The sequence below is a fragment of the Ursus maritimus genome, unplaced genomic scaffold (assembly GCF_017311325.1).
Source record: "Ursus maritimus isolate PB19 unplaced genomic scaffold, ASM1731132v1 scaffold_28, whole genome shotgun sequence".
NCBI classification, from domain to species: domain Eukaryota; kingdom Metazoa; phylum Chordata; class Mammalia; order Carnivora; family Ursidae; genus Ursus; species Ursus maritimus.
In genome coordinates this window covers 6,112,161-6,125,373 of record NW_024425341.1, presented here as the reverse complement: position 1 = coordinate 6,125,373, position 13,213 = coordinate 6,112,161, and the positions used below count along the sequence as shown (strand labels likewise).

Genomic DNA, 13,213 nt, shown 5'->3' with positions numbered 1-13,213 from the left:
GAGGCATTCTGTTTTCAAGAGGCCAGATGCAGTACTCCCACAGCGCCCTTCTCCAAGACTATGAAAGACATTTGGAAGGGAAAAAGAAGCGAGCCTACCTACTGCTCAGCAAAGAGGTATATAAAGACCATCAGAGCCTTTTCTAGAGGGCCCGCTCCAACTGCTACTTCAAACACACACGCACGTACACTGAAGAGACTATCTGAACTACGCTTCTCCGAAGATTTCAAAAATGAAAATAAATAAAGGAATGACGGCTACTTTTGCTTTTTACACCCAAGGAACACATCCTAGACTTTAAAGTTATCTCATTAGCAAAACTTCTTTTTCTCTTTGTTCTTATTTTAAAAGCGAAGACATCTCTTTTTCCAGCTGCAAAGGCATGGGACCATACTAAAAGGCAAGAGAAGACCAAGGGAATTTGGCCCGCCACAAAAGAATCCCTAACCCGACAAAACAGAAAAACAGACAGGGCCCAGCGCTTCTGCCCGCGCGCACTGGCCCCCCGGCCGCGCGTCAACAACAGCGCCGGGGCCCAGGCTGCGCAGGGGGCAGCAGCCTTCTCCCACCGACGTGCCGTCAACTCACTCGTTTCTTTTCCTTTCTTTCATCTCCATAGAAAGAAAAAAGAAAGAAAGAAAGAAGTCACCACCCATTTATTCTCTCAGTTCTTCTCCATGATCTTGTGATTCCAATTTGCATTTGATCTTGCTCCAGTATTCTGCCGACACCGGCGATTCGGGGTCGTGCTCCGAGCAGCAGAGCCGGCCTTCCAGAGCAGAGGGAACCAGGGCGCCCACCTCGTGATCTTTACAGAAGGAGTGTGGGCAGAACTCGCAGAAGGAGACGGCAGCACTGCTGCACTCCTCGCACTGGTGCCACGGGCATTCCCACTTTCCTGCGGAGGGGCGGGGACAGGGAAAAGAGCCCCGTTAGTGCCCGTCTTGCTTACCCACGCAAAACCCAAGTTCCCACCATCTGCTCTGACTGGACACCGAATTCAATGGACTCCAACTCCAAATTTCGGCCAAACTTCCGTCGGAATGTACCACCGACTATGGCTGCGCGCCGCCGCCCAAACTCAACGCCAGAGGAGCCAACTGCCCGCCCCCGGTAATCAGGGCCGAGAAACCAATCCTCGCTGGCCCGCGCCTACCCCACATTCGCAGAGTTCTCACTAGCGTACTTTCTGTTCAACGTTATCCATTCCATGGCTCCGCTAAGGAGAGGGAGGTGCATTCTAGGTGGCCTATCGCTGGCAAGACGCGAGTCAGAGAAAGGGTCCCGAGAGGCTCGCTTACCATATGGCGGCTGAGTCAGGTTAAGGCATAAGAGGTGGTATGCTTTGGGACAGTCTTTTTTGTCACACATGACCAGCTCCCCACCATCTCCACATTGAAAACAGTAGTCTTCATGCATCTGCTTTGGTTCTGCTTTGATTTTTCGCCTCTTCTGCTTTAACTTAGCATTTTTGGCCTTTTCTTCGGCTGTTGACGCACATGTCGACTGGCAGGGAGAAGGATGAACACAGCGAGTGAGGCTCCACGTGGAAAGGGAGCTCCCACAACCTCAGGCTCATTGAAGTTCTCTTAAACTCTGTTGTTCGATTACCTAAAAACCAGCAGGACTTACCCCATAACAGTACCATAATAAACATAAGGCTTCGCTTTCACCGACTTTTGAATATGGTGCTTTGTTTTTTAAATTGCAAGGACCCTGACATAGAATTCACATACCAAAAAACGCACCATTTTAAAGTGGTTCATTCAGTGGTTTTTGGTATAGTGTGAATTTTAAAAAAGGTTTTGAAAAGGATGTTGGTAACTTCAGATTCAATCAGAAATACAAACACCTCTTGAGAACCTGACAGATCTTACTAAGATTTGCTTCACTGGACAGTCAGAGACTACACTCCAGTTAACGCGATGGCTCTGATCTAAACTCGGGACCCATTCGCCAGCCCTTTCCTGAGATAGTCACAGACTTCAACAGCCTCACTCTCAACTCCCTGCGCAACTGACCTTCGGCCGCACTCCCAGAAAGCCGCTGCAGTTTTCTGCTCCGCAGTGGCACTCCGTTCTGCCGTTGCCCAGACAATCCAGGTTGTAATTAAATGTTAACTCCATCCCTAAAACGAGAGAAATCATTACTCATGCTCAAGTCATGGGGAAGAGACATGCTGTCACACACACACACTCGCATGATGAAAGGAGAGACATAATTCTGACCGGAAGGCTTTTCCCTCACCCGTGCTCCACACTGAAGTGATTGGGGGGGAGGGGAGCAGGAAACAAAAGAGGAAAACATCCCCATCCACCAAGGACTGCAGCGAAGACAGCCTATGAAAGTTGTCATATCCTTCTCATTGAAGTGGTCAAAAACTATGTAACAGAGACTAAGAATCTGAAATCTGTGCTCAAGAGAAGCGGGCTCTGGTTTAGCTCGCTTTTCTAAAGCTGATTTACACGAATTTCTGAATGAACACTATGACCACGAGATAGCAGCGACACCACACTATCTCTGGTGATTAATGCTTTAGAGGACGCTCGGAAAAGAGTTCACAATGCAGATTCACTATTCACACCGAAGACCCAGGGATTCGGACCGGGAGGTCCACGCTTGCTGCTGGCTGGTCCTGAACCGCCCACAACGAGTCCCGGAAATGCAGTTTATCTATCTCCTTTAGCTACAGCTCTTCCCTTCTCACCCATTTCCCTCAAACCCGGCAGAGAAGAAACTAAGTGTTGCTGGTAAGATGCTGAATGGCTGAGGAATATGGAAGCAATGACGGCCTTCGGAGGCTTTTCGTGTCTAATTTGAAACAGACTGATCTTTCAACTACAAAACAAACAAACAACCCCCCCCACACACACAAACCAAGAAACCGGCTGCTGTTAACACAGTATGTTAATACTTTAAAGAAGAAAACAAAAGCTTAAACATCTGGTTATATTGTGCAGACAGCAATGATTGGGAGAAGTCATTCGGGAGGGTCGTGGACACACAGGATTCTCTAACAGCCTCTAGGACAGAAAGGCTCTGCTAAACTCCCTTTTGCAGGACATGGATTTTCACTTCTTAGTGGCAGATAACAATTCCAAATATAATCCTATCTTACTTGAATAAATACTTGAGTATCAAACCTTGAAGGATGTCCTGCCCAGAGAGGGGGGCATGGGCAGCAAGTAGCTTTTTTACCTGCAGGAATATCACAAAGAGCAAAAAGTCCAACTCGAACATCTCCATTCACTGTCCACTTTTGTGTTTCACAGTTTGGATTACAACTGTGGTTCATAAAGCGAGAATAATTTCCCTTGGGGCCGGCATCAATTATACGGTCCTTCAGAAAGAAAAGAAATAAAAGGTACGTTTGACATAAAACCAAGCACAAGCCGATCTCAGAAACATCCAACTGGGTCGAGAGCAGCAGCGTTTTGCCACCAGGGGAAGTCTGGCGGCTGACAACTTCCACAACGCACGCTCTCTCGGCCGGGGACCAAGTTCTCTACTTTATTTGATGAGCTTCAAGTCAAAGCAACTAAGATAAAGTGGAATTTAGTTTCTATTTTTTTTTTAACTTTGTTTCTAGACACAGACCATAGAAAAATGCTACTTAGACGATGAACTGGCCACAGGGGTGCCAGAGCGCACAGCTCAGCCAGCCGCCTGGGGTGGGAAGCACAGGGCTTGCGGTCAGCCCTCCTTTCCTGCTCTGAACAAGCAGCGGACACCAGTACAGGGGGACATGGACAAGAACGTGGGCCGTATAAAGGGATGGAGGAAACATGAAGACTTTCCTCTGAATGAAGGTTTGGGCGTTTGATCGACAGAAGGGCTATCGCGTGGGACATACTCTCTTCTCTATTACTTACACTGACGTTCAGAACACAGTAAAAGGCTCAACATTCTAGCCCCTGAATTCAAACTCTGATCATCTGGATAAGCTCCGGAGGACAGAGCCTCCCGAGTGTCGTCAAGATGGCTGGAGGGCCCCTGACAGTGAGGAGCGGATTTAAAGGGCCACTCAGCCATCAGAAATAAATGGCATTTTATGTTTATGAAATTTATGTTCACGAAAGTTGTAAAACTGTCAAACAATGACATACCAGTTAAAATAAACTTCTTGTAATTTCTAGTTCTTACTTTTAATGATATTTTAACTCTCAGTTTCAGGGGGAGCCTGGAACATGGGAAACATGGGTACTAGTCTTGGCCCTTCACTCGACTGTGACAAGATATCTAACAGATGGCCTGTCAGGGCTGGACCTCGGTTTCTTGTGCTCTGCAAATCAGAGGACTGCTGAAGAAACGACACAAGATAACGGATGTCCAGAACGTGTGGCAAATGGGATTTACGAGCACATGGATTAATCTAGCAGCTTTACTGTCATTTTGCTTATGACGGTATCCATTTGTCCTAACTCAGACACAAAGGTTCAGTACACAGAACAATTCAGTTCTGGGTTAGAATTTTTGCTAAGTCAGAGCTGGGATGAAAAGCACCGTATGTCCACCCTGGTCCTAGTCATCTGTCCCGTCACATGCCACGTGCAAGGCTTCAATAATCAGCCTTTGTGTAGCCTGCAATAATTAGCAAGTTATGGGAGCTAGCATACTGGCTACTGCAAAGCATTCTCACTCTCCTGAAAAAAAAAAAATCAAATTAGAGGAAATGGAGTTCAACCTAAGACCATGAAACAAAGACCAAAAATCCTTTTTTCTTACAAAAAAAAAAAGCAGTTTTACCTTGGTAACAGTTAACATATAAAAATTAGTTACACTGTTCTCGTGTGCTCGCTTGATTCGCAATTTGCATTCTTCTTCGTCAATTAATTCGCCAACATACTCATTTACAAATTCGCCCTGTGGAGAAGCATGCGATATGGAAATGTAAGACCAATGTACCCTCTTCGAGAGCATTCTTTAACACCACATGTGTAATCCAAGAGCATTAACCAGAAAGAACCCTGGAAATGTAATGATAGAAACAAAGAGTAGTTTTCATTCCCTGGCATGCAGGTGGCCTATTTTTCTTTTTTTTAAAGATTTTATTTATTTATTTGACAGAGATAGAGACAGCCAGCGAGAGAGGGAACACAAGCAGGGGGAGTGGGAGAGGAAGAAGCAGGCTCATAGCAGAGGAGCCCGATGTGGGGCTCGATCCCACAACGCCGGGATCACGCCCTGAGCCGAAGGCAGACGCTTAACCGCTGTGCCACCCAGGCGCCCCACGGTGGCCTATTTTTCTTGCAGCAGTGTCTCAAAAGGTGATAACCCGTCTTTTCTGTCTGATATGATAATATGTCCAAATGACATAATTACGGGAGCTGGAGATAAGGCTAACTCAAGTCTTTCAGGCTGTATTACAACAGACTTTTACTAAGTGTGCAGAGTTGGGGTTAATGCCTGTTAAAGATCTGAATCTGAAACAAATGAATTCTTTTTTTAAAACAACTTTTTATTTCGGAGTAATTCTAGATATTCCCAGGGAGCTGCAAAAATAGCACAGAGAGGATCCGTGTACCCAACACCTAGTATTCCCCGATGGCAACATCTCACAGAGCTCCAGGACTCTATTAAAACTAGAGAGCTGACATTTGTACAATCTACACATCGTATCAGATCGCACCAAACTGACATACCCTTCGTGTGTGTGTGTGTGTGTGTGTGTGTGTGTGTTAGTTCTATGGAATTTGGTCAGGGATAGGATCGCATAACCACCACCACAACTGAGATACAGAACCATTCCATCACCACACAGACCCCTTGTACAGTCCTTTATAATCACACCGTCCTCCTTCCCTCCTCCACCCCATCCCATCCCTAATCTGTCCTCCATCGCCATCGTTTTGTCATCTGGAGGATGTTCTATAAATGAAATCATACAGTATGCAATCTTTTGAGGTTGGGAAAAAAACAAACCAACCGCGGTTTTAATTCTCTTGAGATCTGTCCCATTTGTTGTGTGTGTCAATAGTTCAGTCTGTTTTCCCCTGCTGAGTCCTCTTTCACACTATGGATGTACTGCGGTTTGTTTAACGGTTCCCTCTCCTGAGGAATGTTTGAATTATTTTCATGTTTTAGCTATTACAAATAAAGCTGTTGTGAACATTCCGGTAAAAGATTTTGTGCAGACACAGGTTTTCATTTCTCTGGGATAAATGGCCAGGAGTGCAACTGGTTGGGTCAAATGGTGAGTTTGTGTTTAATTTTTTAAGAAACTATTTTCCAGAGCGTACGCGCCACTTCACATCCCCACCACGCTTTCCCACTGTATGAGAGACCCAGTTTCTCCAGCATCTGGTACTGCCGACTAGTCTTTATTTTGCTGTTCTCAAAGGCGTGCAGTGATTAGCTTCTTTTATTATTTTTTAAAGATGTTACTTATTTGCGAGAGAGAGAACACAAGCAGGGGGAGGCCCAGGGGGTGAAGGAGAAGCAAACTCCCCGCTGAGCAGGGAGCCCAATGCGGGGCTCAATCCCAGGACCCCAGGATCAGGACCTGAGCCAAACCAAGAGTCAGACACTTCACTGATCGTGCCACCAGGTGCCCCATTTTAAAAGCTTCTTTTAAAATAAGGTAAATACTATACATTCAACACCTTGTATTTATAAAGGCATAGTCATTAACCCTTTCACCTCAAAAGCACAGCTGGTTCAATCCAGGGCAAGAGCATTACCTACAGAACTTTTCAGTCTCATGGAAAAAGAAATGTCACAGAAACAAATAAAAATGTATTTGCTTATTGTTTCACCAGATTTGTTCTTCCTCCCATTCCCAATCTCCTCCCCCCACAAATTTTCACTAGCTATTCTTAGAATCATAGAACTCATAGTAAATAAAGTACCATATTTCCTGATTTTGGCAAATCATTAAGAACATAAACCAATGTTCTTACAAATATTTAATCTTTCTCTATTGATAAAAACTAAAGATTGTCACTTCTGTAATAAGAGAAAATAGTTAACGGGCCAAATTGGAAGGAACCAACCTAATGTCCCACGCATATCCCTTCCCTTGGCGGTCTGCTGTTAGTGAGGTCAGTGAGGCTCTGAGTCAGCCTCAAGGAGCTACATACTTGTTTCCACTGCAGAGTGGTTGCCCCAAAAGTTGACCTCTGGCTTTTTCTAACTCCCATTTTCACTGACTGTTAAGCCATGACAAAGAATTAGGTTAGGAAAAGAAGTGCACAAATACAAATACAAAAAAAAAAAAAAAAAAAAGAACTATATTTCACTGATAACTGCAACACTATAACAGAACAGTTTATTTTCTCTACTTTTTCCTTCCAGTCATTTCTCACGAAGGACGGAGGCGGGTCTGCACGTTTGTGTGCCACACATTGTCACCTTCCCGGGCTTAGCCTCCACCCAGCTGGGACTGTGACACCGCCGATGAACAACGTGCACCAGCATGTGGGACCGCCGCCCTCACGGGTAGATTTCCTCGCCACCCCGCGTTACTGTACTTATTTAATGGCAGGTTTTCTTTAACTGAAACCCACAGAAGCCCATTGGTTGCAGAACTGCATCAAATCAGCTATACATCATCTTTTCCACATAGTAGGATTCAAGGTAAGATTTCATTTAAAGAAATGGTTCTGTGGTTATAAAAGCTTGAATTATCAAGTATTATGGCTTATATTTACTGTTTTATGCAAATGAGTGAATACAGGAAAGTTAAAGTGCTGATATCAAACAGGAAGAGTGCAAGTCTTATAAATTTGATACCACTGTAAATTAATATTCCTAGCTATTTTGTAAAAGAAATATTTCCGATGTCCCAAAGGGACAAACCTTAGCTTCAAAGGGTTGCTTACTGGGACGCCTGGGTGGCTCAGCTGATTAAGCGTCTGCCTTTGGTTCAGGTCATGATCCCAGGGTCCTGGGATTGAGCCACAGGCAGGGAGTCTGCCTCTCCCCCTGCCCCTCCCCTCTTTGTGCACACTCTGTCTCTCTCTCAAATAAATAAAGAAAATCTTAAAAAAACCAAAAAACTAAAAAAACCCTAAAGAGTTGCTTACTGGATTTAAAACCATTAACTGTGGGGCACCTGAGCATGAGACTTTTGATCTTGAGGTTGTGAGTTCAAGCCCCACGCTGGGTGGAGAGATTACTTAAAAAAAAAAAAAAATCTTAAAAAAAAGACAAACCCAAAAGACACCCATTAACTGTGAATTCAATTGTGAACAAAAAATAACCAAATAAAGAACTTTAAAAATGCTAGAAATCTGTCCTTAAAGACTATGGCAAAAAGGTAGGGTGTAATTCTGGATTTAATATATATTTTTTTAATTTTTGAGAAAGAAATCACTTTGTAACAGGAAGTCTCTTTTTTGGCTCTGGCAGACATTTTCAGGAATCTGTTATATGTGCCTTTAAAGAAGAGGACTGGCTGTGTACAATCAATTTCATATTTGGCTTCTGTCCCCTCAATATACCAAAAATCTTTTCCATCTTGCTTCTCAGTCTTTATGATTTTGCTTTTCAGGAACATATACTTCCATTATTTTGTAAAAGACCAACTGTCTTACACTAGCAATTCCTCAAGAGCTAATAGGCACAATAATCCTGGCTGTATTTTCTTTTTTCTTGATTATATCAATTTAATAAATTAGAATGCATGTTAAAATAAATGCAATTACTGTTAAAAGATGTTAATATGATATTAAACTGGATAGATTTCAGGATAACCCCTGAAACTCCTGGAAGTCATAGGCAAAAATGTGTATACGTGATACACAGGCATTAAAGTAACATTAAAAATTTTGCATTCTAGAGGCACCTAGCTGGCTCAGTTGGAAAAGTGCTCCTTTTGATCTTGGGGTCATGAGTTCGAGCCCCATGTTGGGCATAGAGATTATTAAAAAAAATAATAAACTTAAAAAATGTTTTTGCATTCTATGACTTCTTTTGTTCTTTTTTTTTTTTTTTAAGTAGGTGCCATGCTGGGCGCAGGATCTGAACTCAAGACCCTGGGATCAAGACCTGAGCTGAGCTCAAGAGTCAGACACTTAACCAACAGAGCCACCCAGGCACCCCACCTACAATGACATTTTAAACGCTGATGGCTTTTGGCCAAGAAACCCAATCCATATATCTAATGCATCAGCGAATCCTGTTGGCTCTGCCTGCAAAACGTCAGCAATCCTTCCACTTCTCTCCTGTTCACCTACAACCCTAGCAGTCCACACACCACCATCATTTCTCTCCTGGATGATAATGATCTCCTTTTTGCTACTCCTTCCCCATGACCATAAATTCCTGAGACTACAGCCAGAGTTATTCTTCTGAACCCCAAGGGTGGCACACAGGTACTTAAAGTGGCCCCCAAGATGCCTGTCTCCTAGGGCTCACGCTGTGGTGTGATCCTCTGTCCTTGAGTGAACACGATCTGTGACGTGCTTCTAACGAAGAGACTATGGCGAAGGTGACAGGACGTATGTGATTATATGAGTTTGTTACATCAAGACTTTAGTTCCATCTTGTTGGAGGGGAGTGACTCTCCCCCTTGTTGGCTGTGAGGGAGCAAACAGCCATGTCAGGGAACCCTATTTGGCAAGGAATCATAGGCAGCCTCACAAGTTAAAACAGCAAAACAAACACCTGAGACAAAAAGCACCTGAAGCTCTCAGACCTACAGCTGCGAAGAGCAGAACTCTGCCAATAGTAGCAAGCAGGAAAGTGGATTCTTCTCCAGCTGACGCACAAGAATGAGAATCCAGCCCCGGGCAACATCTTGACTGAAACCCTGTGAGACCCTAAGTAGAGGACCCAGCCAAGCACTGCCTGACTCCTGAGCTCTAGAAACTGTGAGAAAAATAAAATGTGCGTCACATTGTAAGTTCCCAAGTTTGCAGTATCAGCGAGAATGAGCACATCAGGTCAGATCAAGTCATTTCCCACTAAAATCTTCCAGAAGCCTCCCTCCTGTGGCCTCTAAGGCCCCATAAGATCTAGCCCTAGGCCACCCTCTCCCCCATCTCCTACCTACCAACCGCCCCTTTCTCCTCCTCCTCCAGGTGCGCTGGCTCTCCTGTTCTTCTGTCTGAAATTCTCTTCTCCCTTAAATGCCTGCACGGCTTTCTCTCTCATGTTCACATCAGATGGCACCTCCTTAGCCCTCATTAACCAAGCAGCTTAAAGTAACAATCCCTGTCACCAGCCATTCCCTTTGACCACATTATTTTTCTTTGCAGCATTTTAGTGGTACTCAACATTATATATATATACCCGCAAAGGTGTCTTGCTCACTAGTGTTTTTCCAAATGCCCTGGCACATGGAAGCAGCTTCACAAACGCATCCTTAATGAGTGAATTTCACCTCAAGCAATCTAACCTGTACAAATGGGTGCCTGAGGGGGGCGCCTGCGTGGCTCAGTTGGTTAAGCATCTGCCTTCGGCTCAGGTCATGAACTCAGGGGCCTGGGATGGGGCTCCCTGCTCATTGGGGAGTCTGCTTCTCCCTCTTCCTCTGCCCCTCCCCCTGCTCATGCTTGCTCTCTCTCTCAAATAAATAAAATCCTTAAAAAAACTTGGTGCATGAAGATAGATGATCAAGAATGTTCATTACAGAACATATAAATTTATTAGAAAACAGGTGAAATAAGTTATGATATGGAATACAAGGGGACTGTTACAAAGAATGAGGAGAAATCTGTATGTATTGTCATGAAGCTCTAGTTATGATATATGAAGTGGGATAAAATAATATGTATCATATTTATGTTTTAAAAACCCTGTAAGTATAGCATATTGGAATATGTATTTGTATATGTTTTTACATTTATAACTGTAGAAAAGTTATAAAAGCCTACATGACAGCCTCTTAACAATGGTCATCTCTGGTGAGGAGACCCTGGACGGAAGGGATAAAGGAATTTCACTCTTTATTATCTTTTTTGTATTGTTTGACTCTCTTTCCTACATTACATGGTACTTTTTAATTACAGAGGTGATTTTTTTTTTTTTACAGGTACAAAAATGTCAAGAGTAAATTTAAATGGCCACCAGACCTACCTTCTCTCAGTGGAAGCCTCTCTGCATTCTCTCTCTGTGGGCACTAGGCAAGTGGGCAGTGGGGGGATGGGAGTGGGGGAGGGGTAGGAGTGGGGGTGGGCTGGGGGCCTGGTTTTAAAATACACACTGTTCAGGCCTGTCCCAGATATTTCAGTAAGACACTGTTTTTGGTAATGATCCCAGGAGAGTCCCAGGACCTCTGAAGTTTGACAGCCACTGTTAGAACAGTAGGAATTGCTGGGGATTTTCATTTTTCTTTATTTGCATTTAAAAATTTTTCTACAAAGAGACTGCTTTGAAAAACTGCCTCGAAGTATAAGAATGAAGACAATTTATAAGTGTCAGAGATATCAACTTCTGCCAGTTGCTTTTGCATTTATAATCTAATGTGAGACTGGCAGCAACCCTTTCAAATATGAAGGGCAGGTATTACCATGCCCTACTGGAGAGCAGAGGAAACTGAGGCTCAGGGAGTTACTGACTTGGTCCCGGCCTCATGGCCAGGGAACGGTGATGTGGGCGCAAGTCTGGGGTTTGCTAGTTGCCATCCCCGTATGTTCTGACCTTTGCACTCTTTTGACTCTGCGAAGCCTTTTACAGCTGTTTTGCTGAACAAGTAAAAAAATATTTCAAAGAGAAAATGACCAATGTCTCTCCTCCTTTTTATGCCTAGTCACAGGACACCCCAAGTTTATGTATATTTTATTACTGCCTCTTCCTACCGCTTCTGCTTTGCTTGAGAAGTGCCCAACTTTCACCTTGGGAAGTTCCAAAATTTTGCCCGAAATCCCGATGTAGTTCATCCCTAAGAGAAGATGAAGCATCTTCTAAGAGGCACAGGCCCTGCTCTGTCCCCCCGGCCCACGCTACCTTCTTAATGCTCCTTTTGGTCCTGAGGCCCCAGCCTCTTCGCTCTGTTTTGATGATTTCGGCGTCAGGGTAGAGCCTCTTGGTGAAGCACTGGTTCTGGCAGCGCTCGCCGGCCGGGCACACCTGCGGGTGGCACTCGTACTGCAGCATGCGGTTCAGGCACTCGGACTCCAGGCCGCACGGGTTCTCGTCGGCGGGCTTGCAGTTGCAGCGCGGAATCTCGGACAGGTCCGCCACATGGATCTGCACCTTCCCTATCACTTTGTTAGCCTAGAAAAACGAAGCCACAGAGAACATCAGACACATCCATGCAATTTCGGGCTCAGCTGCTGCCTTGTGGCGTGACTCTCAGAAATTTCCCCGCGACGAAGCTGAGAACAGAATGGCCTCTCCCGAGGGGACGGAAATACCAAAGTCTGATGTAAATTCTCCCTTATCTAGCCTGTGTATTTCTTCTACTAGTTGATGGAAACTTCCTAACTGAAGACAACTGCGGGCTTTCTGGAAGAAGAGGAGCTAAACACCTATATTCTCATTTGGTTGCAGGATAACCTGCTAGGGCAAGAACAGGATTCCACACTGCGTTGCTCCTCGTTATGAGAGGGCTCATCGATGACCTCCTCGCAGCGCAGCAGCCAGGGCTCCCAGCTTATGCTTCCAACACACGCTCCCGGTTTGTTCTACCGAAGGCGGGGTGATAACTGGCAGAAGTTTTCCTAAGTCAGAAAGTGCCTTCTAATGACTAAGAGAGTGAGGGTTTCCTCTTGCCTGTCAAATACTAATGTTTTCAGGGGCAGGGACTCACTTTGATGTGTTTGTAAGGAGGAGGTTTTCTTGAGTTTTTTTCAATCTCTAGCGCTTCTCTGCTTTCTCTTTGTGCTTTCAATTCCTGGAAACGTTTTGCAGCTTCTTCCAGTGCTGCCAATAAGACCAAACAAAGTATATAAATACCAAAAAAACAAACAAAAACTGTTAGGAAAACAGTTTTACATTGCCTTCCCAATGCCCTGAATCTGGCCTGAGGCATTCTTTTTAAAATTGTTCTGAAAATGACCATTTTCCACCAAGACAGTGTAACACTGAAATAGGACATAACTCACTGATGGCTAAAGCTGCGCTCTGTGGAAGCTGCTGCCTCAGAGAGAAGGTCCTACTTCAATAATCCGCTTCCAAGTAAAGCAAAAACCAACCCCCCCCCCCCCCCCCGAAAAACACAACAACTAACCAACCAACCAAAAAACCTCAGCTTTTTACATTGTACCAAATTTAAATTCATTTTACTCTTACCCAGAAAGCCAAACTTCCTGGAAACTTGTTGCAAAAA

General features: G+C 44.5%; 1 protein-coding gene across 5 annotated transcripts in view; it reads right to left on the bottom strand.

The window, feature by feature from the left end:
- Nucleotides 1-637: 637 nt before the first annotated feature.
- NSD3 (nuclear receptor binding SET domain protein 3) overlaps nucleotides 638-13,213 on the bottom strand; it is a 110,434-nt gene continuing 97,858 nt past the window's right edge. For 3 of the 5 annotated variants that reach the window (XM_008686603.2, XM_008686604.2, XM_008686606.2), the window contains 7 exons: nucleotides 12,695-12,807; nucleotides 11,890-12,159; nucleotides 4,747-4,863; nucleotides 3,199-3,340; nucleotides 2,022-2,128; nucleotides 1,302-1,506; nucleotides 638-898 (listed from right to left, as the gene is read on the bottom strand). In XM_008686603.2, coding sequence (XP_008684825.1) covers nucleotides 657-898; nucleotides 1,302-1,506; nucleotides 2,022-2,128; nucleotides 3,199-3,340; nucleotides 4,747-4,863; nucleotides 11,890-12,159; nucleotides 12,695-12,807 — 1,196 coding nt within the window. In that variant the 3' untranslated portion in view covers nucleotides 638-656. The remainder of the gene's footprint in view (nucleotides 899-1,301; nucleotides 1,507-2,021; nucleotides 2,129-3,198; nucleotides 3,341-4,746; nucleotides 4,864-11,889; nucleotides 12,160-12,694; nucleotides 12,808-13,213) is intronic. The other 2 variants (XM_040643254.1, XM_008686605.2) reach the window with 1 other exon arrangement.